The sequence below is a fragment of the Colossoma macropomum genome, unplaced genomic scaffold (genome assembly GCF_904425465.1).
Source record: "Colossoma macropomum unplaced genomic scaffold, Colossoma_macropomum, whole genome shotgun sequence".
Classification (NCBI taxonomy): Eukaryota; Metazoa; Chordata; class Actinopteri; order Characiformes; family Serrasalmidae; genus Colossoma; species Colossoma macropomum.
Window position 1 is genome coordinate 24,951,085 of NW_023494789.1, and position 26,471 is coordinate 24,977,555.

Below are 26,471 nucleotides of genomic sequence, written 5' to 3' on the forward strand. Positions count from 1 at the left end.
CTGTGCTTTTCTTTAGTGATGAAGACGGTATAGAGAGTTGAACAAGCACATTATAATTTAATCATTCAGAATTTAGTTGCCATTCTCTCTAGGAAAGACTGAAACTAGCAAAAACACAGCTGACTTGGATAGGAGCTCAGCAAAATACAAACCAGGTTTTATGTGTTTCTATAGGTTATTTTACATTACTATGATTTTTTTATCAATTTCATTTAATGTCATTTAACTTGTTTGAGAGTTTCACTGTTTCATGTCTTGCTGTTTTTTTTTATCACACTTTATGCTGAGTTCTACTATGTGAAAGGTAGAACTGAGTAGCAATTATTTACACCATTATATGTGGTTGAGAATAATTTGGAATAATTGTAATATACATTTTGCACCAGTACTGAAAACAACACATAAAAACAGCTTATATATTTTATCAACGATGGCCCATAGAAAAAAGTATCTGCATTAAACTAGTTCACATGCACTAGTTCATGGTTTTCATGATTGTCTGACCAGTCTCTTTAATGCAAATTGCATATTTGCCTTGCAGCAAAACCACTACATGTAGCTCACACTGTACTTCAGCTTCGGTCTCATTTTCTCCTCACAGCTCAAGATAAGTCGACCAATCACTGAATGAACAGGCCCTTTAATAACATTCCAAACTCTGCCGACATTTTGCTGATCCAATTTCATTAAAATATATAACGAATAAAAATACACGTTCTGCAAAGTTAGTGTATTGTAGTTAAAACCGCCACTCAAACACTCATCCTTGCCTGAATAAATAACAAATGACTGGACTCTTATTATGTAGAGCTGTTCGCCGTGTTGAAGGATTACGAACATGCTGCTGCCTTCACACGGTTAACTGGGACGGTGCTGACCTCTGAGCGTGCTACCCAGTTATAATGTTAATTTAAAAGTGTATGGTTTGGGGCTAATTTAACACCTTGGGGAAACTGGTGAGTGAGGAGAAATCAAGACGGCACTAAGCTGGCTAGCTACTGTAACTTTGAACTTTGACGTTAGCAGCTAACGTTATAAGCTAGGTAACCTAGCTAACTTGACTATGCTTTATTTTGGATCAGCAAAAGGAACAAGTGTGCACAAATTCAAACCCTCTGTTTGATAAAAGAAACAGAACATCTAGCCCAGATCTTAATGTTGTCGCATTTGCATTTCAGGCAAAATGTCCTTGGCTCTTATAGGAAGACACCTCATTACCAGCTCTTGGGTGAGTAGAGTTTCACGAGTTTCACATGTTTACTCTCTTGAAAAAGATGGTTCTTCAAGGTTTCTTTAATAAAAGGGAATGACTCTCTTTAGACCCACAAGTTCTATATTGAACTATTTCATGCTGAAATGGCTATTTGCTTGGTGAAATGGTTCTTCAGATTGATAGAGAATGTGTTAAGTATGTAGAAGAAGCCTAGATATAGAAGCCTCTTGAAAATGGTTCTATATAGCACTAAAAGCTTGATATTGTAACAACAGAGGAACCTTTTTTGCTGCTAAATAGAATTATTTTCACAAACGGTTCTATCTGGAACCACGTACAACACATTCTCTATCAATCTGAAGAACTGCTTTACCATGCAAAGAACCCTTTAAGCATGAAATGGTTCTATATAGAACTTGTGGTTCTAAATATAACCATTCCCTTTACTAAAGAACCCTTGAAGAACCATCTTTTTAAAGAGTATAGCTGAGGGTTTCACCTCGTGGAAGTTGTAGCAAAAACTTATTTATTTTAACATTTAAGCTGCTTAAAAACAGTTTGCAAACCACAAAGATGGCACTACTGAAGTGAGCCAGCAAAGCAAAGCCCACTCGCTGGATCTACAACAGCATTAGCCCCAAGGTGGCCTGAAAATGAATCTGCAGTAAAGAGAGACAAAGAAAACAGGCCCCAGCTCTTCACATTGGAAAGCCTTTTAAAGAGACCTGAACACCCACGCGCCGGTGTGTCTCAGTAGCCAATTAGGTCCAAGCTCCGCCTCCCAGTTTCACCTGCCACACACTCAGGGCCAAACAAACCAGGTGGCCTGGAGGGTCGTCACATCATGCAGAAAGAACAGTCTCATACTATCTCTGGTTTATTTTTTTTAAATGAAGTTTTAGCTGTGTAGAACCTATGAATTAATTTAGAACCTATGAATTTAAATGCAACGCCTTTCCCTCGTTAGTAAGAAGATACTTCAAGGCAATGTCCACACCTTCCTGCAAAGGACATACTGTTATTCCAGTATGGTATTATGTCAGGAACTCCGGTAATTTCTTTTTGGAATGAAGCTCTGACTACTCTCTTTGTTCTGGTAGTCTGAGAAGAAGCGTAAACCATCCACATAAGTATCGGACAAATCAAAGTTGTGAGCAAGTGGCAATGGGACGCTGATGCCCCTCATCAGCATAATAACTTCAGAAGGTTAATTTCTTTAATTGTGTGCCTTCCTTTCCGTTCCTTGCATCTGTCCAGCTCCTCCCTCTGAGGATGCGAGGAAGAAATGCAAGAGGACGGAGAAATCAGCGGCGAAAGTCTTTGACAAATGAGATGTTTTTCCCTTACTCGTCACTTTCATCACCTGTTTCATCGCAGTTACTACACTTTTTTAAACATTATTCAGATGTGTACATCAGTTGCACACAAATGATAGGTTACATCAACCTAAATTAAGATAATTATGCACTTACACATAGTAATTATGTTGGTATTACATATTCATGGGGAGCCAATGTACGTATTTGAATCATGTAAATTTAAAGTAACCTTTTAAGCAGCCGTTTTCAGTGTTTGAGTGTATCCTTATTAGGAATACTTACATCCTATTATCAGCTGACTTTTACAAAAGCAGGCTTTATTAATATTCATATATCAGCAATTAAATAACTTTATCAAACTTTCATAGTACACTCCCATTAACTGTAATCATCCAATAAAAACACAGGAAGAAGACACAGAAATTGTACCACAGACCTATATCACAGGCTACAATTTAAAAAAATCATTGTTCTGGAAGTCTCCTCTGTCCTAACCTGGTCCATGTTTTCACTCTGTTCAAAACACCTAACACACCTGACATCATTATACAGTCCTTGATCACCTGGCTGAGATTTATTTGGAGCTGGGGCAGAATAAAACTGTCTGGGGTCCTTTGAGGAGTAGACTAAAACCACTGACCCATGGTACAGATTTGTAGACTTCACAAAGACTGCTGATTTAGATCTGTTAGATCTGTTCACAGTAAATTAAAAAGGAATCTGATTCTAGATCAGCACTCCTGTTTTAAGAAGCTTTGTGAATATGAGTCCTAGAGTTTAGGAAGTGTGTGCAGTACTTATATGAGATTAGAGGATAACTGCAGGTAGAAATAACCAACAAGCAAAGAATCAGAACAATCATAAATCACTCAGATCTTTTGTGCATCTTGATACTGACATTTCACATTCAGATCTTTATCTAATAAATGTCAAGCAGTCCTGGGGCTGTCTCACAAAGTAAGTTTACTTTATTTTGCCTTCAAGTAGTGTTAAGAGATATCATAATTGGGAGGCAAACACACATGAACACCACCACAGTGTATTAACTAGTGGAACACTGACCTGCCTTGCCAAGTTGAGAGCGTATCAACAAAAAAATGCACCATCACTGACAGTTGAATTGTAACCTAGTTATATTTTAGTATAACTATTTTTTTTTATATATTTTAAACACTGTGGGCTAAAGTCATCCACACTCAAAATTTAGGCACATTTATAACCTTATGTGATGCTCCTAATTGAATAAAAACTTTACTCAGCTCAAAGGTATTCTCTACTCTCATTTTGTTGCAGTAACAAAATTAACAATGTCAGAAAAAAACAAAGGTAAACAACAACAAAAAAGCTATTGCTCCATCATTAGCTTAGCAGCAGTTTAGTCTCAGTTCAACACAGGTTTGGCTAAACCGGTAACTTCAGGGGTGTAACACCCAATTGCCCATTAAATTAAACCTGACTGCTCTGTAAGAACAAGCAATAGTCTGCCTGATCTGCCACAAAATGTTCTGTCACATTATGTCATGATCAACCCAACTAAAAACACTGCATAATAAGGACATTTATTGCTATATAACAGATTTCAAATGTATCTGTGTGTGTGTGTGTGTGTATATATATATATATGTATAACTGCTGCCTTTATATTTATATTTATATTTATATATAACATTTAAACAGTCTTCCTTCAGTTCTTTTAGACACACAATAACAGCCCTTTTCATTTCAGGCCTAACCTAACACAGCAATGTAATTTACACAAAGTCTGTATGTCACTTGGCCAAACTATTTTAAACACGCACATGTAGCCACTGACTCAAAGATGAATACATGCCATTTTTTACATGATTTGCCGACAGTAAACTGAATGGCGCGTGGCTGCATTGAACAAACTTTCAGCATCTTAAAGAGCTGCTTTCCTTGCCTCACAATCGGGGGAGCAGACATCATTTGTTTGTGCAGAACTCCACAGTTCGGTGGTGGACTGGGACGAGCCCCATGTACCACACTCACAAGGAGTTGCTCGGCTGTCAGACTTTAATACTGCACACAGAGCCCAAACTGAAGACACTGCAGGCAATGCATTCGCTTAGCATTGCAAATCATTTTGAATTGTTCAGCCTGGCTAGTGCACTGTTTATCTTTCTTTCCTTCTTTCTTCCTTGTGTGGAGGTGGGGAAATGAAGAATAAATATTTGAGGAGATGAGATGCTTCCCTGAACAATACATTCTGCAAAAGCTTAATCAGGACTGCAACAATTAACGCTTCCTGTAGCTGAGTGTGTTACCTACAGGTGCCAGACGTAACAGAACTGGCGGTTGGCGCTTTCCTCTGAGTGCATTCAGCTGTCCAGTGACGTCGCATTAGCGGCAGTTTGAAAAGATGCGGTGGTGCTTCACAGGTCTCGGAGGAAGCCTGTGCTGTCTTTGGCCTCCTAGCACTGGTAGGATTGTGTGATTTGGATTTATTATTTCTAATTAGTGGGTGAAATTGGATATGTCTAAATTATGGAGAGAATTGGGGAAAAATATATGCCATGAAGGCCAAAAAACATTATGATGGAAGGTATATATGGGCCTAGGTACACTATGTTGCCAAAAATATTCACTCACCCATCCAAATCATTGAATTCAGGTGTTCCAATCACTTCCATTGCCCAGCTATATAATACCAAGCACCTAGGCATGCAGACTGCTTCTACAAACATTTGTGAAAGAATAGGTCGCTCTCAGGAGCTCAGTGAATTCCAGTGTGGTACCGTGATAGGATGCCACCTGTGCAGTAAGTCCAGTAGTGAAATTTCCTCGCTACTAAATATTCCACAGTCAACTTTCAGTGGTATTATAACAAAGTGGAAGCAAATGGGAATGGCAGCAACTCAGCCACAAAGTGGAAGGCCACGTAAAATGACAGAGCGGGGTCAGCGGATGCTGAGGCACATAGTGCGCAGAGGTTGCCAACTTTCTGCAGAGTCAATTGCTACAGACCTCCAATCTTCATGTGGCCCTCAGATTAGCTCAAGAACAGTGCGTAGAGAGCTTCATGGAATGGGTTTCCATGGCCGAGCAGCTGCATCCAAGCCTTACATCACCAAGCTCAATGCAAAGCGTTGAATGCAGTGGTGTCACCGCCACTGGACTCTAGAGCAGTGGAGACGTTCTCTGCAGTGACGAATCACGCTTCTCCGTCTGGCAATCCGATGGACGAGTCTGGCGGTTGCCAGGAGAATGGTACTTGTCTGACTGCATTGTGCCAAGTGTAAAGTTTGGTGGAGGGGGGATTATGGTGTGGGGTTGTTTTTCGGGAGTTGGGTTCCAGTTCTAGTTCCAGTGAAAGGAACTCTTAATGCTTCAGCAGACCAAGAGATTTTGGACAATTTCATGCTCCCAACTTTGTTGGAACAGTTTGGGGACGGCCCCTTCCTGCTCCAACATGACTGCACACCAGTGCACAAAGCAAGGTCCAAAAAGACATGGATGAACAAGTTTGGTGTGGAAGAACTTGACTGGCCTGCACAGAGTCCTGACCTCAACCTGATGGAACACCTTTGGGATGAATTAGAGCGGAGAATGCGAGCCAGGCCTTCTCGTCCAACATCAGTGTTTGACCTCACAAATGCGCTTCTGGAAGAATTGTCAAATTCCCATTCAACCTTGTGGAAAGCCTTCCCAGAAGAGTTGAAGCTGTTACAGCTGCAAAGGGTGGGCCGACATCATATTAAACCCTATGGATTAAGAATGGGATGTCACTCAAGTTCATATGCGTGTGGAGGCAGACAAGCGAATACTTTTGGCAATATAGTATATGTAATATTATAAGATTATTATAATTGGGGTTTGCTTCAGCACATCCATTTGGTTCCCAACCAAAACCACTTGAACACAAATTATGTTGTACTAGGCAAGCGGGAAAGTTGGGGATATTGGAAATTTTAAGCAGCATATTCATGACATGAGCACTGATGTCATACAAGATGATTTGACTTTTTTTCATTTAATTTTTTTTTGAAAATTTACATCAAACAGAGCGTGTTCACTCTGATTGGCCCAAGAATTGTTTATTATTCAAAATCCTGAACATAACCTTTCCGCATTAGTTGCCACGGCAATGAAGGCTGCTAAAACATAATCCTCCATTGTGAAACAGAAACTCTAGTGTTAGAATGAACTAAGCTTAAAATTAGCTGGCTAAGCAAGAAATCCTGCTTCGTGAGACAAGCCATGGCCCTGGAGATCCACCACCATCCAGAGTTTAGCTCCAAACCTTATCCAACACACCACTGTGATAAAGGCCTTGGGAACATCTGATTGGATCTGAATTTCCAGAGTGGTAAATCTCCAAGAACATAATTGTGTATGCCTGATCTGTTAACCATTTCAGTACTCACATTACTTAAAGTACCTTAATGTTAAAAGAGAAATGTTGCCTGTCTTGGTTAAAAGAAAGTATGGATGTTCAGAGGTATCAGCGCAGCATTGACTTTGTGTGAGCTGTGCAAAGTTGTAAACAAAACTGTAAAAGGATGGCTGGAGGTTTGACAACATTTGAGGTGAACTGGCTGACTGAGCAGTGTACCTTGAATGCACCTTGTGAGCTCAAATTACCCACATTACCCACAGCCATCTTCATTTCCATTTCGGGGCATGTGGCAGTGAAGGTTAAGATTTTTTTTTAATGTATTTCTATGTGACGAAGGTAAGCACAATAAGAAAAGTAATAATACTGGTATTTGAAATGGTTCAGCCAGGTTACATATTACCTTCTGAAGAACATTCTAATGATTAGATACATTAATTAATTTATGCACATGGGTGACAGATTAAAGTAAAAATATTAATAAATGAGTGGAGAAACATGACAAGTGCAGACACTTCCAGACATGTACTGCATGATACAGGTCAGCAGTTAACATTGTACCATGCTCTTGGCATGTACAGCAATGCTGAGCAGGGCCAGATGACCTTGATTTTGGATCAAGGTGACAAAAGGGAAAGTACTATATTAGTACTGAGTTGACCCTCCCATTGCTCTCAAAACAGCCTCAATTCTTTCTGTCTTGGATTCCACAAGATGTTGGAAACATTACTTTGAGATTCTGGTCCCTGTTGACATGGTTTTTCAGGAGCACTTTAATGCTGTAAATCTCCCGTTCTACCACATCCCAAAGATGCTCTTTTGGATTCAAATCTGGTGGCTTGGAAGGCCACTGGAAAACACTGAACTCATTATCATTTTCTTGAAATCAATTTGAAATTACTTTTGCTTTGTGACATGGTGCATTATCATGCTGGAAGTAGCTATTAGAAGATGGGTAAATTGTGGCCATGAAGGGAAGCACAGACCAGCCTGTGTGGCACCAACAATTACCTGAAGCATCATTACCTAAACAGCACATCAACACGCATGTTGTTTCCGTTTTGCTTGGATGCTTTTATTGACCTGGAGTGCAATAAGGCTCTTGGTTTGGGGCTAACTTCAGCCTTACATATCCTCCATCTTTCATTTTTTTGTTTATTCTCTCACATGCTAGTCAGTACTCGACAGATACATTTCTGCTCATGTCATTATTGTACACTTGTGTTAAATGCAGTCAAGATCTGTCTCTGACCACCTCCAAACGTGGTTTGAGAGTTCCAGTTGTATCACAAACCAACCTGGAGCTGTTTACACTTGTCTTTTCATGTGGTCAAGTGAATGTGATCAAGTGAACATGATCTGATCACCGAAAAAGCATGTAAAGGCAAGGTGTAAACAGACCCTAAGTGACTTTGAAGGAGAGTTCATTACTGGGGTAGGGATGGCAGAAGATTTGGTCTCAAACACTGTTAAACTGACTAGTATTTCAATAGGAACAGTGACTGAAGTGACATCTGCATTTAGATTTATCTATCTAAAAACAAATAGGGTTAAAATATGTGGGCAAAAAAGGACATTCAGAGCATTCGGTGTCTGAGAATGTCAATGTTTGACGTTGTCAGAATGTATCAGCAAGAACAGTCCGTCAGCAACTACATGGAGAAGAATATTATAGTTGGGCTACAAAAACATCACAAAAGCCCCTTTGAGTGGTGCCTTAGCTTCTGCACTGGTTTACAGAGCTGTTGATAAAAGTGAAATGGTTAGATGAGTCGTCTTTCATCATGTTCTCAGCAAGCGGGTGAGTGTATGTGTGGTGAGAATAGCACAGGCCTGAATACTTGGCCTTTACAGTGGTGGGGTGTGTTAGCTCTGTTATGCTGTGGGGGGCATTTTGCTAGCATGGTTTGTGTCCGCTTGTCCCCTTAGAAGGAAGGGTCACTGCCAATGCAAAGTTATTCTGACTGATCACCTTTCTCCAATGAAATATCTATCCTGATGGAAGGTTAACACATTAATGCAATTTTTGCTGTAGGTCATTTTGCAGGTAGATCTATGTCCTGGCTCTGAACCCAAGATAAGACATGAAAATATTAATATATTTCATGACCATGTGATGCATAACTGCAAAGATTCAAGTTAGTGAATGTGATTTTGTTCACATTTGTAAATTCCATCAGTAAAGCTAATGTTGACAAATACATGTTTTTTTTTTTTAAACAGTGTCGGAGATGGAGCAGTCTTCAACACATGTCCAGAAAGTTCATCTACTCAAGACACCAGACCTGCTCTTCCATACTCCTCACCACGAATCGATGTGGGCAGCTGCCTTCCAGATATGTCGTAGGTTCTCTTCTCCAAGCCCAGTCATTCCACTGTTCTTCACTGAGACCTAAGAAGCACCAGCCAGATGAGCCACCTCCTCGAGAACTTGACTTGCTTCGTTATGATATGAGAGACCTGAAGAAAGCCCCCAAACCAGCACTCTATCTTGGATTTTCTGGTCTCATACCGTTTGTATCAGCTCCTTTACTTATGGCAGTTACAGAGGCATACCTTCCTGAGGTAGCTTATGCTCAGGTTGTGTATGGAGCCTCAATCGTCTCTTTTCTTGGAGGAGCCCGCTGGGGCTTTGCCTTACCGGAGAGCAGCCCAGCAAAGCCAGACTGGCTGAACCTAGCCAACAGTGTAGTTCCCTCCCTAATAGCTTGGCTAGCCCTCCTTTTTAGCCATAACATTATTCAGGCTGGCATGATTGTGATCATTGGGCTTGGCATATCACTCCATTATGACCTGTCTCTTCTCCCCACATACCCCAGCTGGTTCAAGGCATTGAGGACAATCCTCACTACGGTCGCTTTCTTCTCTTTGCTGGGCACTTTGGTTATTAAAGGATTTTATCCAGAGAAGAGATACCTCACAGACTAATGAGTTATATATATATATATATATATATATATATATATATATATATATATATATATATATATATATATATATATATATATATAATGTGATCTGTCTTTGAGCCAGTAGGGTAATAAATATGTAAAATCAATAAATATGTTTCTTGCTGGCAGATACTGTATCTGTGGGTGTGTTCTTGCAAATATAAGTGCAAAAAAGTAATTAAAGATGTAAAGTAAAAAGGGTGTTCTGTATTTAGTACTCAAACTGAAGAGCAAATGGAAAAAGGTTTTACAATGCACAGCAACTATCTCATGCAGGTAGCCAAGTGAGCTGGTGACAAATAACATCGAAATTCTTATACAGTACATCTTTAAGTCCTGAAACAGTGCCTTGCCTCGCCTTGCCTTGGCAAGTTAGCAGATAAAATCATTGGGGTACGGCAGGCCCAGCTTTTTGATATATGTATAACAAGTGAATTCCAAAGAAAGCTAGTGCTATTGTAGCCTGTCCTGGTCACCCCTTGCTACCAGAGTTTGAATTACTTCCATGATGGCGTTGTAGAGTACCTGCTGGAAGAACCAGGCATAATAAGGTGTTTTTTGTCTCTACAGCCATTAGCTTGTTGAATAATTTTTTTTTGGCGGTGGGGGGTGAGGTTATGTTGTGCTGTGAGGTGTGGAATGCAAAGCTGTCTGAACAGCAGATCTGATTTCCCCACAATAAAGTAAGCAGATGATCTGTTGAAAGACGACCTGTGATATAATGAGGAAAAGAAGTAGAGATCATAGACACATACACCCATTTTACAGACTTACTTAAAAACATAAACAACATGCACATTGAATGATCAGATTAGCATTTAAAAACTAATTTGTGACTGATGGTTAAAGTCCATTTAAAAAGTAACAGTGCTATCAAATTAATTAAACACCTATGCTAAATTTGGCAAGGTTCATAGCATATAAACTGACAGATAATGCAAACCCCAGAGTTTTAACATTCTAATATCAAATAATGCAATAGATCATTACAGTGATTTTTATCATACATAAGGGGTGTTTTTAGGCGTGAAGCAGAGTGCCTAAAACACCTAACCTGTGGTGAAATCACGAACGCACGGCCTCAAGTGGCTTATTGCTTTTATGAAACCACAACATAAAAAATATATATAAAATACACTAATTTTTGATAAATGTTCAGGTTATAATTAATTATAGTCACAATAAACAAAGGCTTCCATTAGGTGCCAGAACCTTTGTCTTTGCGGGCCAGAGTGCAATGTTTGTAGAGGGTCAAAGGCCAAAAATACATAACAATATATAAAAAATATAAGTAGGCTTCAAAAAGTGATTTATAAAGATGTAATTTATAACATTCTGTAATTGTAATTAAATACGTAAAAAAATGAATAATATTATATATATTGTTATGTGTTATATTTAGTATGAAAATATGTTTGTTCTCAGATTAACTTTCTTGCGTGTCATCAAACGTCCTTACAGGCCGAATTTTGCCATGTTAACCATAAACTTCTGAGGTACAAGAACTTTCAGAGTCACCCATCATTGACTGTATGCTGTAGTCATATTATGAAATTTTACATATTACAATCATGATACCATGATAATGCTAATGTCCTGGGGTTACAAAGTGATTTCCTATGTTGCATTAGCATCAGGCTAACTGTGACACACCTTTGTTTTCCTCATGGAAGAAACTCAAATAACATATTCTTTACTTTTTATTTAGGCTTTTTTTTTTACAGTGAATCATTCAGTAAAGGTTCAGAGCCCACAGCCCAGCATATTAGTGGATAAGCGGTTTAGCTCGTTTTATTTTAGCTTGTTTAGTGTTAGCATGCTGTCTTTTAGCCTAGTTTAAAATAATGGGAAATGCGAAAATAAATTGTCAGCACTTTTTACTTCATCTGTCAAAACACATAACAGCTCATTTACAGCACAACGGTATTTATGACTTGGCGCATTAAGTAGGAATTAAATGGTTGTAAGGTGGTCAGTCCAACGCGGCTCAGCCAATCAGATTATCGGACCAGAACCGTTTTATAAACATCTTCGCAGTATTCATTCAAGAATATAGATTGATTGTGATAATAGTTACGGTCAATTTAAAATAACCTAAGATATGTCTCTAAGTCTCAGTAAGCCATTGTCTACATAACAAGAAAGAAAGAAGATTAATGAATTAAAAGCAGAAACGTCTGTCTCTACTTGTCGCACTGCAGATGGCAGCAAAGACCCATTCAAAAGCCCGGCGACGTCATTTACTTGTGCTCGACTTTGTGAGAGAAAGCTGATCCCAGTTCAGCTCACTGGTATTTATGAGCGATCTGCTCTCGTGGATGTGTTCCTGAGGGCCGATCTCAGATCAGCCAATCGCAGCGATGACCTGATGAGGTTCAGGAAGCGGGTAAATTCCTCCGTGACGGGTAGCGAGAGGCGAAGCAGCTTTGGAGGGAGACCTACGACCAGCCTGCAGTCACTTCTACTGGGTCTGTGTTGATGTAACGTTAGACGTACCACTGCGGACATGCCTGTCGGTAGCTTTGCGAACATCGTCAGGAAAGTCTTGAGATTTCAGACATCTCGGGATGACTGACTGACACCGAGTAGTTCAGGTCGTGTTGTTTAGTTCTGTGGTGAGCTAACCTTACAATGCCAGTTAAGTCACGTCAGCCAGCCAGCTAGCCGCATTTACGAGCTGCTGCTGGGGGAGAGACCGAAACGCGCCGAACACGAGCGACACAAATGAGTAACTTGGAAAAATAAAATTAACTCATTGTTTGCTGAATGAAGTGGCTGTGGGCGAGTATTAGCTCTGCTCGAAAAGCAGAAACACTGAGCTATCTAGTTTCCCGAGTATGGAAGCTCCTGTTAGCCAGCTAGCTTACTTGTAACTACAGTAGGTTAACTAGGCTACGAAGTGGTCTTCGGATGTCGGGCAGTTTTCAGTCAACCTGCTCTACCGGCTTCTTAAATATTAATTCTGAAAGTGAGTAAACCATTTCTTGCTTATTCGTCGGTTGAAGTTTTACTTTAACAATTTATAAAACTTAGGTAACCTAGCTACTTAGTTCTTGTCGCTAGTCGGCTAAAGTAACGTTGGGTAAACCTTTCCCCCAAAGGCACAGCTAAGTTAGCTAGCTAGGTTACTAACCTAGCTACATTCACAGATGGTGTTCAAGTTTGCGGACAGGACAGGCTTATCCGGCCAGTCAGAAGTGTACAGAGACTTGGTGGTTAGTTAACATTTAACGATTAGACATGACATGTCCAGCTTTTAGGTCAGGCTGAATTGGGAGTATCGTACACTGAAAGCCATTTTTTCTCTCAACTCGTGTCAGCTGGTGGGAGCTCCAGTTTCTCCCTTGCTTTTGTTCTCAAAACGAGGAGAGGCTTAACATTAACGTTGCTTCATGGATTCTGACTTTGTAAATGCAGCTGTGCGCCATACTCTGTCAGGCTAGGCAGAAGACAAGACTCTCCATCCAAGCCGTCTGAGAGATCAGACTGATGGTCGTCTGATTGATCAGTTCGTCAACCGACTATCAAAATGAAGAGAACGGAGAACAAAAATAAGAGGAAACTGTGCAACACAGAGCAGCAGTCCAGCGGAGCTGAAGGAAAAGATGGGGTAAGTGCCAAAATCCGCAATAAATCTAACTAATGCATTGTGCAATGTTGGTTTGCAGACAGGCTGCCGGTGGCAGAGCATGCTGGCGCAGGTATCCTGCAGAATAAATCTGCGTGAAATCCGCCTCGCCTCTGTGCGCATATGCTGAGCCACCTGTATCAGAAAAAGACGTAACCTTGCTCCTCCGTGCTCAGTTAAAACTGTCGTGTTTACTATGCGCTGCACAAAATGAGACTCAAAAATCAATGAACGTTCGACTTCATACATGCTGTAGGTGTGACTGTTGTAGAAGCCGATTAAACCTGACCTTAATAGGGACAAATAAACATAGTTAAGCTTCTGTGCCTTTTTGACATGCAGATTTGCAGCGGGACCGGACTGGCCTTTCTGTACGTTGATCGTGACAGATCTACCTCGGTCTCTTTTTACTCGAGGATCCTTATGGCACACAAAATATTCTTTATTTCTCACGTTAATGTAATGTCTTTTATAAGGGAGGATAAGTGGCGTTGGGCTTATGTTGGTGCAGATGCTTGACGTTGAAAATGTATAAAAATGACAGTTGAGCTTCATTTGTTGTTGTCTTACATGCCAGTATTTCTTTTTGTACTTTGGTGCCCTTTTTTGTTCCAGCTGATGTCCTGTTCTGAAAAGATAATGCATTATGTTCCCTTTAGCATGTGATGTTTGAAAGAACTTGTGCTTTTTGGGGACATGGCTGCAGGTTTAGTGAATTTGGCCTGGACTCTCTGTTGAGCCACCATTTCCTAACCATGATTAATGGGAGTTACTGCATTGTGGATTGTCAGCCTAGTGGCTGTGTGGGATTTATGAGTTTGAGGTAAAGGCTAAATTGTGTGCACACGCCACAGTGTATGTTTTCCTTGTGTCTGTGGCAGTTCAGATTGTGTGTTTGCAGATGAGATCATAAAAGCAGTGACAGCAGTGAAGTGGGTTTACTGGGTTGGAGCTTAACACAAGTGGTTAAGAAAAGGTATAGATTAACTAGAAGGTTTGGTCGTACTGGCTGCTGCTACGGAAGCGTGACCGAACTGGCCATCAGATGCCTACAGCTCAATGTGTTGAAAAATGAGAATTTTTAAAGACGTTTCAGCCAATTCGTCATCCTCTCCCTGTACTTTTGAAAATGATCGTGGGGAAGCTGGAAAAAAAGATAATCTAATCTTCTGTTATGTTTAATTCTAAATGATGTAGTTTGAAGAGAGAATTTTTGTGAGCTGGGTGTATTTCACTTAGACTCACTGCTTTTCTTAAAGGTTGATTGGTTCTTGTCTCCTCTGCACATGAGCTGGAGGTTATGGAAGCAGCCCTGTGACCAGAAGGTCGCCGGTTCGATCCCCTGAGCTGACAGTATGTGACTGAAGTGCCCTTGAGCAAGGCCCCTAACCCCCAACTGCTCCCCGGGCGCTGCGGATAGGGCTGCCCGCGGCTCCGGGCAAGTGTGCTCCCTGCCCCCTAGTGTGTGTGCATTCACTAGTGTGTATGTGGTGTTTCACTGCACGGATGGGTTAAATGTGGAGGTGAAATTTTCCCCGTTGTGGGACTAATAAGGGTCAATTAATTAATTAATTAATCAATTGATTAATTAATTAATACATTGTGTATCTGAGATGTATAGTTTTTAATGTATTTTTGAATACTAAACCAATGCGTTACCATTTTTAACTTTATGAACAGTAAAGTCCTCAGTTGACTAATTGTCCTTAGTTCACTACTGGCTACTAAAAGCCCAAAAATGTTTGGGGATAAGATTTTTTAAAAACTTTGTCAGCAGTGCATATCCACATATTACAGTTTAAACTGAGAGTGGAAGCTTTAAGAGACATTTAGGTAACATTTTTTACTTTGTGTGTTGTTTTACAGTGACTGCTACAGTGTTTCCTACAGGATTTTGTGAGACTGTGGTGGGTAGACCTCACTTAGACACTCTAGGGAGAACATTTTGTATATCTTAAAGTTAAATGCATCAATCTTGACTTTCAGAGCAAAATTAATGTTAGCTCTATGAAGAACGTTGTGCACCAAACAGTTTTGTGCTTCAATAATTTAGTCATGGTTATATGGGTATGAATGGTGATGACACAGCAAAAAGGTCACACCCACAAAGTTTGGTAAAGTTTAACAGTTCACAATTGGTCAAAACAAAAAAATGACTATAGCATACATGGCACAAACATTAAGCTTGGTAGTGGTAACTTCAACTTGATTAGTTAACATTACGAATAGCCTAATGTTACATAAAGAGCCAACTTGCTTCTCAGAGGCTGAAAATAGTTACATTTATCAGAACTTGTGCGTGACAATCTTGTATGTTTGCTAGTGCGCAAAGACCTTAATAGAGAACTCACTCAATCTCAAAACTCACTGAAATATCACAGTAGCTCTGGTTAGAGCATGCAGTCGTATTTTGAAGGACAAAAATATGCTACTGGATGTGTTAGCAGCATTGATGGCAACTTTTCCGACTCAGAAATAAGTTAAAACTCCACAAATTCAACAGCGCACTGTTTTAAAGCTAAGAGACGAGTCAGACGAGTTAATGACTCATAACTGAAGTTAGATTAATGTTAATTATCAATGATAACTTCTGCTTTGACGTTATCCGTTTGCTGTCTTACATTGATAACAGCACGATTATGTGTGCACTAGTGGACTAATGTTACTTACCTCAAATCAAACGGTGTTGTGTCCTCAAAATGCCTTGTGTCACGGATGCAGCCAGGTGACGAGACAGTCCAGTGCGCGTGCGTTTGCATGTGCACGTACAGCGCACAACTTAACGTGGTTTATGTCATTGTAAGTGTAAAGATATTTTTGGTTTTTTATGTAAATGTGGCAGACAAATTACATTATGGCAGGCTGACACAGTCTAGGTAATTAATAAGAAACATTGCTGCCACATTAAAAGATTCAAACTCTAAGCCTATCTCTAAATATTACTGCTACAGCCTACAGCTGTCGACTATGGGCTTAAGTTATCTGGCTAAACTGAGAGATTCTGCTTTGTCAAATATTCCCCTGGTCAACCTACACTGTCACGTTCTTTTCATGCTGTAGTTAATAAAAAGTGAACACTGTTGTGACGTATAGTCTGATAACTGTATTAGTATTATCATCGTTAGGTTTGCTAAGTTTTGCCGCCACCTGGTCAGTGGATGCATGTGTGTGTTGTTACTACAGCAACCAAAGTGGATATGCGAGCGAATGTGATTGCGGTCTGACCATACAAATCAGATTTGGTCACTTGTAACTTGAAATCTGAACAGTTGGTCTAAAAAGTCAGATACAAGAAATAAATCTGATTTGCCCTGCAGTGTGAACAAAGCCTTAATGTTTTCCTGTTAACCAGTTTAAATCTCAGCACTGCATGTACACATTTTTAGGCCTGCTTTTTAGTTTGTATGTATAGGATATGAGTGTTTTTATATAGCTAAAATGAATCATTATATGTCATCACATTAAGAATGGGTGCAATCTATCTATATGTTTGGATTATTGACTGATTTTTAGGTGGTTCTGACTGCAGCTAATGTCATTATCAATCTTCATTTAAAACAGAAACAGATGTGCAGCAGGTTGATAATTTAATACATTTGAAATGTGTTTTGTTTGTGGAGGAGAATGATGTACATTCGGCTTTGCTTCATAGGCTCCTGGCCCTGTGCGGTTATCTAACCACAATATTAATAATGCCTTTGAGACAAGCAACTTGTATAACAAATAAGCTTTTCGTCTTTTCAGTTTTCTGGTGTGTATATATTTTGAGTCATTTTGGAGATGAGTCGGCTAAAGAGGCTTTGGTTATGTAAGGAAAAAAGTGTTACAGCATGTTGTTGACGTAACTGAAAGCTGGTTCCCTTATGGCGTGTAAGCTGTCATTGTGTTGTTAATATGTTAAAATGATGCAGCTCAGCTGGAATCAGGGTTGTCCTATTCTGTAATCAAGAAATAGCCTAGTTCTGTTTTGTGGTTCCTACGTTATCATGAATCGCTGGTTCATTATTAACCAACTGTTTTTCCACCCATCGGTTGATGCTGTTTAGAGTTTAGAGAGTGCCTTTGTGTGACTCTTAACTTCCCTGCCACTGCTTCTGTTCATTAGGAAGCATTAGATTATTTATTAACATCATTGCTTTTATGACATAGAAGAAAAGTTAAATATTTAACTGGGATTTTACTGCAGGAAGATTTCGTGAAATTTCCCTTTTTTTTCTAGGTCGGGTTTAGTGGATGACCGGAGTTCATAACTGTACTGGCTGTAAACTATAAAAGCCCTATGAAACAGAGCTGATTAAGCCTGAGCAAATGTACCTTTAAGCCTAAATGAAATGTGAGCACAGCAAGCGTTTGGTCATTGCAATAACATCATCCTGGAATTGCTTCCAACATAACTCATTCACCAAACTAAGCATGAGCACTTTATGGTGATTGACTACTGAATCAGACTGTATGGTCTCTAGAATTTACTTTGCTCTCTTGATTCTTATTAGACATTAATCAAGCTCTGATGTGAGAAGTACTCTAGTAAGCAAAGCCATACACCTTTTGTTTATGGTGACAGAACACAAGCTATATGCAGGGCTGCAGAATGTATAGTTAGTTAATGTTTTTCATGTTGACCTTTGCAATACTGATACTGATATGCAGATAAGCCTTTAATGCTGTGTGTTGTGAACATTATCAATTCCCTGGTGTTTTTTTTTAATGTAATGCAGGATTTCTTGCAGTCACGTTTTGTTGCAGTGTAATCACAACACTGGTATTTTGTCTGTATTCTGGAGCCATAGCTAAGTATTTGAAATCCTTTGGAGACCTATCCAGTTGATGTTATTATCATTATTTGATTCAACAGTGGCCATCAATCTAGTTCCTAGACCAAATACACAGCCAAACCTCGGGGATACTTTGCTTTTTCACTGTGGTAAGAAAAAATGCACACTGTCACAGCTCTGTGTGTATGTGTGCACATATGCATGTTTGTTTAAAGAGAAAGAGTGGGGTGAAATAGAAGCTGCTGACTCTTTTGAGACATCGGTCTCGTGCTTCTCTCTCTGCTTCCAGCAGTTAGTCACACAGTGGGTGGTGGGGGCTCTGGTATTCCTTGCTGTTTTTCTAGAGCTGGCCAAATTTATAATTGTAATTATCTTAAAGAGTGATTTTGAAGATTCCAAACTCCTTCATCGCAGTTCAGTATGATACGGTGGGGATGAAAGCAGCAAAAACCCTCAAATGCATAAGGCTTGGTTTCTTTTCATTTATTTTGAACAGACAGTAGTCCTAGTTACAGTTTGTTTCACCTAGTGTCATATAGTCCCCCCCAAAGTAGTTGGTACAGCCTGTATCTTTAGTCATTGACAGGGACAGTCACTAACGTTAACTAATGTGTGCAGTGATAGTCCAACTTAGTCGTTATTTTGGTTCAGTTAGGAGCAGAGGAAACACAGAAAAAATTGTAAGGCTTCATGCTGAATCTCTTCACAGGTGCAGAAATACTGCAAGCTGTGGACAGGGAAAAGTCCAGTTTCACTTGTTTAATTTCAGCTTGTATTTTTTGAAAAATCCCTTTTCTTTTCCTCAATACTGTCTTTTCTCACCTCTCATTCACTGTCGATACACCATAAACTCAGCCTCACTGCTCATCGGGCATCAAGAGCGGTGGTGCTGCTGCGGTTGTGAACTTGATAGACCAGATAATTTGGCACTAGCTGTAGACAAAGACTCCTCTGCAGACCGCCGCTGCTAACTTGCCAGTGGACTACAGGCTACTCGCGCCTATGAAATTTGGTTCTGCATTACGTTCATCAATCTTCACACAGCGTGTGTTCTCTGTATGACTGCATGCACTGTACCATACCGAACGTACCGTGACAGGGATGAATACCGTTACACCCCTAATACTTATACACGTAGTTGAGATGATTAATCAAACTTATTATTGTAAATTTTGTCCTCAGCATTTTCTTATCAAACAATAATTTTAAATGCTCCCGCACATTTTCACTTTTTAGCTTCAGTGGCCACGTTCTGAGGTGACTAAAATAACCGAATTTATTTTATTTTATTTTATTTTTCACTTCTGTACAGCAGTAAGTAAAGTGCATTTCATAGTTTTGATCCTGTGCTCCGCATCTGTTGTGTTTTTTTTTGTGTGTTTTTTTGTTTGTTTTTTTTTAAATATTTTTTTCTCCCCTTCCCCAACAATAACAGACGCTATAGCACAATCACAGCAGGACTTCTAAATCCAGGCATACACTGTGCGATTTTAGAAATGTTGTTCCTTAGTGACAGCTCACACTATATGTTTAAATTGATTATCGCACATGACCAAAGCCCACAGTTCTTATACTCACACTGTACAAAAACGCCTGGTGTGATTGCCATGCTGCATGAAATGCAGCCCTGTCAAGGAACTGTTTTCAATAAAGCTGTTTCGTTCAAAACGTTGCACGTCCAAGTACCTCTCTGCAGCCTATTTTACGAAGACATTTAAAAAAAAATCACTGTATCAAAGTTCATACTTAACAGTTCTGTTCAGTCAAACAGAGAAAAGTTGGCATATACAGACTTTGGTAACAAATGTTGATTCTGCCTCCGTTTTGTTAGCCTATGTGTCTCCACCCATATTGAGCAAGTGGTTGTGTGCTTAAAAATGGGCTAAAATTGCACAGTGTGTGTTTGGCGGGAATATGCCAAGGCAGGATTTTTAAAGTTATGACTTGGCATCCAACAGCCATGGTATCAGCAACACTTTGCTCTAAGAACAGACCCACATTCACTGCCAGCTTCATTTGTTTGTTCATAAGCCCGGCAGCATACAGTGGCCTTACATCATATGGTATCAGGTGGTATTAGATGTTGGTGTCAGTGCACTTTCACGAGCACGAGTAAATAAGCACATTATCGGACCGATACACAATACCAGATTCTGTAGTGATACATCCTTGTACTAAATATTAAATCTTAAATTGAAGACCAATATAACAACTGGGATACTTCAGTATTCAAATACTTTGGGGCAGCCCTAGATTATAGATAACACTTTGACCATTTCCCAGACATGCCGGCCTTTCATTAGGTGGCCGTATTAGGTTCACACCATCAAATACAACACAACACAATCCATACAGTAGGTTTAAGAATAGGTTGTGGCATTAAATAAATGTCAAAGCATGAAAGTAAAGCGTGCACATCTTTAAAAGCCTATATAATAGAGGTGCTCAACCAAAAAAATGGAAAAAAGACAACAAGCCTAAAAGTTGGCATACAGTTCCTCCCAGAATAGAAATATTCCAGTTTTCTTCATTGTGAAGTGAGTAATATGTTCTTTTACATTGATTCATGTTTCTGATGCTGCTTTGACATGTCACTGTGTTACTGCTCTTGTGCTGTATCCCTCCATGCAGCTCTTCTGTGTTGCTGTAGGCCCAAGCCTGAGGGTTTATGGGTAATGTGGCTGCTCTACAGCTGGGGTACTGAAAGCAGTGGTAGACCAGAAATGTGTGAAGAATGCTACAAGCATGAACTTGTGTACACTTATTGAGAAAGCTTTTCATAAATATAGTCATTATATAAATTAGTTTTAATTAAGGGAAAGCTTTTTGGGAAGTAGTTTTGTTGTGCTGCTAATGTAAGTTTAACTTGTGTTTAGCTTCTTAACTGTTCTGTTTTAGAGTATAGCATGTTAGGGTTACACTGGAGACTACCCATTGGCTGTCTGCCGTCTGAGTGTCAAAACTGAAAAACATCCTGCCTTTCTTTGTTTTCCTACAGAGCCCAAGGTCTCTCTGTTCCATCCCCTTCAGTCTCAGGTAGCTCACTGATGATAGCTGTGGGACCCACTGTGCTGATAGTGTTGGGTCATAGCGTATTGCATTGTTTGTGTATTTTATGTTTGAAGGAACAAAACGGCCTTCTGTGAATTCATTGTTCTTATAATAGGTTAGTTACAATATATGAAGTCAAATTCCCTACAGCTGGAGTTTAGCTGGAGATCTACCACCTTGAAGTTTAATTACAGCACACTTGATAGTAGTATTCAGATTTGAGTAAATCAAGGGCCTTTCTCACGAAGCAAGAGAGAAGTTGACCAGCATACAGTGGAGGAACAATCCATTTTATTATGTGAGTATGAATATTTTCAGGCTCCACTCTTGCAGTTACAGTTAAAGGAATTACGGCAGCATAAAGCAGCACTGTTGCCAATGCGTTAATGGCGTAGCCTGTGTTATTGTATGTTGTTATCTACATAGCATATTTACATAGCAATATTTTTCGTGCACTTGGCTGTTCACAGCACGGGCTAAGTACATTTTCGATTACATGTGCACTGTTAATGAATTATTTAATTAATTAATTGTTACTTGCAGAGGTTCTCAAAAAATCTTGACTGAAAAGGACTGGAGGTGGCCCAGCTCCATCAGAAGGTTGGTATATGAGCTGTTTACAACCCGTAATCCAAAACCTAACCTGCAGTGGAGCAGTTTAGGTGTGGAGCAAAAGATTCCATGGTGATGTAGCCTGGTAAAAAATTACTTGCTGAATTTAAACTGCTCCAGAGTTCCTGTCCATCAGGGTAGCAAAAGCACTTTTGAGTGAAAGGGTGTTCTGTCAGTGAATTCCAAAAATATTTAGACAGTAGCTGTACTGGTTCTGTACTTCAGCTTCCATTTGAAATTGAATTACTTGTAATTCACCCAGCGTTTGCTGCTGATCAAGAGCATATTGTATTTGTTGTGCTTCTTTCAAACCCTCATTACTAGTGAGGGTAAAATCTGCTTTGGTAGTCAGGGTTTGCCAGAAAAATATTGACTGTTATGCTTTAACCAAAAGACCCCCCAAAAAAGATGGTAAAGTCAATGACATAAATGTTTCCATGTCAAAGCAGAACTCACTGCGTAATGTCATAACTTAGAAGTGAATTAATTTGCCATGCATGGGTTATTAATATCAAACAAATGGTATACCATGATATTGAGATGGCGATGATGCTTTAGAAGTTTAATGATGGTTTTAGCTGTATTTTTGATAAATGATTGGTATGATGTCCATGATGTCCATTATGTCCATGATAAAATGCCTATGAAATTGCACTGCTTCTGTTGCCAAGCAGTTTGGTTTTAGCTTTTTAATTCTATTTTGTGTGATTTATTCAAGGTGTCGAGGACCTGACGTTGAACTGCAATGTAAGCTGTACGTTGCACAGTATGTTGTGAATATAGTCAGAACACTAAACAGCAGTATGTGGATTCTAAAACACTAAGCAGCAGTATGTGGATTCTAAAACACTAAGCAGCAGCATATTTCAAACAGAGCATAATTAGTTCTCTTTAGTTGAATTTAATGCAGTATGTGAAATGTTGAATAAAAATCGCTGTATTCCGACATTAAAATGAACCCCACCTTGTCAGGTTTTAGACAGCAACCTGCTAGTTGGTATTTATAAATGCCAAAAATGCAAGAAGGGTCACTGTACTTCAGAATGATTTACTGTCAGCTATTGAAGATGGGTTTCTGAGTCTGTTCTGTTTGGCTGTGGATTTAGACTTAGCAATAGCAGTAGCATTTTAACACAAACTAGCAGATGTGGAATGTGTCTAATAAATAAAAGAATGCAGAAGTAGTGAGAATCCTTCAGTCAGTTAGGACTCAATATGAGATTGAGACTAGTCATCAACATTAATCATTTGCAGCTCTGTCATCATTATGACTTATTTCAATCATTAGACTGAGCACGGTTTGTTCAAAGCAGCAGCTCAGATGAAGCTGCCAATACTTAAAAGCACCAGCAGTTCGGAGTAAATCTGCAGCTCCTCCGGCTCTGTCTGTGTGTAATTATGATAAATGTCTGTAGATTACAGCCCCCGCAACTGTTTAATCCATGTTAAATTGAACCCACCGCAAACTCAACGACCCGAAGAGTAAACCGCCCTTGCGTTGATATACAGGCCTCGGTCTACTGAAGACTTCAGAGTTAACTAGGGATGGCAACATTTACATTACACCAAATGAAGCATGATGATCATTTTTAAAACTGATCACTTATAAAATATCACTTAAGCTGTGATTTAAAGAAAAATGTATTTTTGTCTTGAAACATAATGTTTTACATGGAATAACTTTGATTGCCTTTGCAGAAAGGTTTGGTTGTTAGATTACAAAATAACAAGATCATTGAAGCTACTCCAGTCAGGCTGCTGTCTAATGGACTTTGCCCAGTCAACTTTGTTTACTTGCCTTATGCCATTGCATGTTTCATCTTTCATCAGACACCATAGTCTCATGTCAGCAACTAAGTATGGCAGCTTAGGGGAAGAAGAGCAATACATTTTGGTTTTGAGCGAGAAAAGTCTTTTTTGAAGTGAAGTTCCCTCAAACAAGCCCCCCTTTAGCATATTGCACAAAACATGTTATTTACTAAAAGTTCAACACAAAGGCACAAGGCTAGAATCTGTCTAGGAGATGTTGGAGAGTTTAAGTTTTGCAGTTTAGGAGTTACGTCCAGCACACATGCCATTGGTTTTGTGGTGCAGTAACCATTTTTGCTTACCAATTAAGTTGCTATTGCTCTATTTACAATTGCTGTTGCTGTCTTTTATTATAATAATAATAGTACTAACATTGTAACTAAAATAAAAACGGGACAGCTGCTGTTAAGAGTGTGTGTGTGTGTGTGTGTTTGTGTGTCTGTCACAACTGATCCAGCTGTAATGTGCAAGAATCCCCCCGATGTTGAAAGTGTGCGGATGTGTCTGGATGCAAGAGAGTGTTCAGAGTTGTATTAATGGTGAGTGCTGACTCTTTTCAGAGTCTGCTGCTGTCTAAAGAGCAGACTTTAATGGTGCAGAGAGATGAATCAGGCTGACTCAACGCTGACTGTAGTATACTCCGACACATGCACTCTCAGAGGAATTCTAATCCTCTATTGAAGCAAACCTTTATTTATTGAATTGAGATCATGGAATAATTGCTCTATAAAGATTTAGTGCATTTGCAATTTTCAATTCATTGGTACATCTTCAGAGATCTATAACATGGTGGTTTTAAACATATAGTGCTGTGGTGGGCAAACTAGTACACATGCTGGAGATCAATTCTGTCTGGAAGACACATTAGCTAGTGACAGAGTAAATGAGGATGTGTGTGTGTGTAATCCTTTTTGCAGACCCTGTGAGCTGTGCACTCTAATGATCTGAAGATCTACAAGAGTTTGTAAATTTGTAATGAGTTCTGTACTACCCAAAAAGCATATGATGAGTAGACTATACAAGATAATGCGATACAAGATAATGTCTCCAAAGCAAAGACGTTAGGCACTGATATGAATTTACTCCATTTTGTAAAAATGACACAATACCTACACATAACAGCACAAATGCAGCATAGTTTATGTCAGTATTGGGCTGAGCTTTTGGTTTCCTGAAACAGCAACTGAAACTGTTTTATATATATATATATATAATTTGGATATGATCTATTAAACTCACTCTTTCCCTCCTTACTGTATTTTCTCTTTTTTTGCTATTATAAGTTTCCCCTACCCTCCCATCTTAGCTAATCCTGCATTGTGTTTATTCAATCCTTGAGGTCATAGCCAGAGGTTGTCATGGATTGCTTCTGCTTGTATCCTGTCTCCGTTCCTCTGTGGCTATTTAAGCCCTCCTCACACTCATGTCTTTGGCTCTGTGGCCTCAGCTCCTCTTGCTTTTTCTTAGTTCTTTCTGCTTTCTTCTATCTCCACTATATAACAGAATACTACCTCACTGTATTCTGAGGATAGGAAAGCTTCCATCTTATTGCCTCATTGTTTTACCATGCGCTTCTCTTCATTTTGACATCTGCAGACTTGCGCACATCTGGATCAAAATAAATGATCATTTGAGAGGTTACAGAGGAAAACTGGGATAATGTTTCAAAAAATATCACTATGTTCCTTAGCATTGGCACAGTTTTAGCCATTGTCATAATTTATGTTTAGCTTCTGAATGAATTTTGATTACACTGGAATTGGCTAAATAACACCTTAGTATGAGCTTTCTTAATTTTTTTTACGTTTTGACATACACTCTACATTGTATGCCAAAATTATCTAATCATTTGTTAGTGTTCATTAGTCTGATCTGTTAGTTGGCCCCAAGAGGGGTACACAAAGATGACTTTGTTGCTTAGCAGTAAATGAGAGCATGGCTATGAATATCAGGCTTAAAAAGAAAAATTCAATGCTGCATTTACACATTATACTTTAAAGTAGAGGTAAACCGTACATCTTCTGCATGATGGTTTCTGCACAGATTTAGTGCAGAGCTGAACTTTATGAAAATGAATGTGATGCTAGTGTGATGTGAAGCAAGTGGTGTTTGGGTGATTAGCTAAAAGGTTGAAACATTTGTTCTGCTTTTGCAACATTATTGTGTGTCAAGGAATATAAAGTATATGTATTCATATACACTTCTTATGCAATTCATATACACAGCTCTTGTATATATTCATATACACAGCTCACAGTGCTTGCTAGCAGCTTTTTAAGCTCTTCTTTTAATTCATATTTTCACACTCTTGGAAAAACAAGTTTAACAGGGAAGAAAGATGCCAAGCAAAATATAACAACTGTGTTTGACCCCCCCATACACTGAGAGAATGTCTCAGTAAATTATTTGTGTAATTCATTGGAGTTTTGAGAGTGATTGAGAATGACAGCTAGTCCTTGATGTTATTCATTTAAACCAAGATTGCCTTAAGAAAATGCTAAGTAATTGCTGAATAAAACATTGGACCTCATTCACCAATATCTTCCTAAGTTTTTTTCTTAAATTTGTTCTTGAGAAAGATCCTAAGAAGTTTTTTGTCAGATTCATGACGTGTTCTTAAACCACAGAATTAATTACAACTTTGTGCTCAAATGTACATCGATTCTGTTCTTACCTAAGAGCAAAGCCCAAATAAGAAAATATTGTTCAATGTCAGAATGTCAGAGTCCCATTGTCTTATCTGACTGACAGTAAGAAAA

At 39.2% G+C, this 26,471-nt stretch overlaps 2 protein-coding genes across 2 annotated transcripts in view; both read left to right on the top strand.

The window, feature by feature from the left end:
• The first annotated feature begins 822 nt into the window (after positions 1 to 822).
• Positions 823 to 9,837, top strand: tmem69 (transmembrane protein 69). Its single transcript, XM_036570644.1, has 3 exons — positions 823 to 956; positions 1,179 to 1,228; positions 9,110 to 9,837. The coding sequence occupies exons 2-3, from the start codon at positions 1,184 to 1,186 to the stop codon at positions 9,812 to 9,814; spliced, it is 750 nt and encodes a 249-aa protein (XP_036426537.1). The 5' UTR covers positions 823 to 956; positions 1,179 to 1,183; the 3' UTR covers positions 9,815 to 9,837.
• Positions 9,838 to 12,224: 2,387 nt separating this feature from the next.
• Positions 12,225 to 26,471, top strand: part of mast2 (microtubule associated serine/threonine kinase 2) — a 154,841-nt gene continuing 140,594 nt past the window's right edge. Inside the window, 1 exon segment of the mRNA XM_036570645.1 lies at positions 12,225 to 13,447. Coding sequence (XP_036426538.1) covers positions 13,367 to 13,447 — 81 coding nt within the window. The 5' untranslated portion in view covers positions 12,225 to 13,366.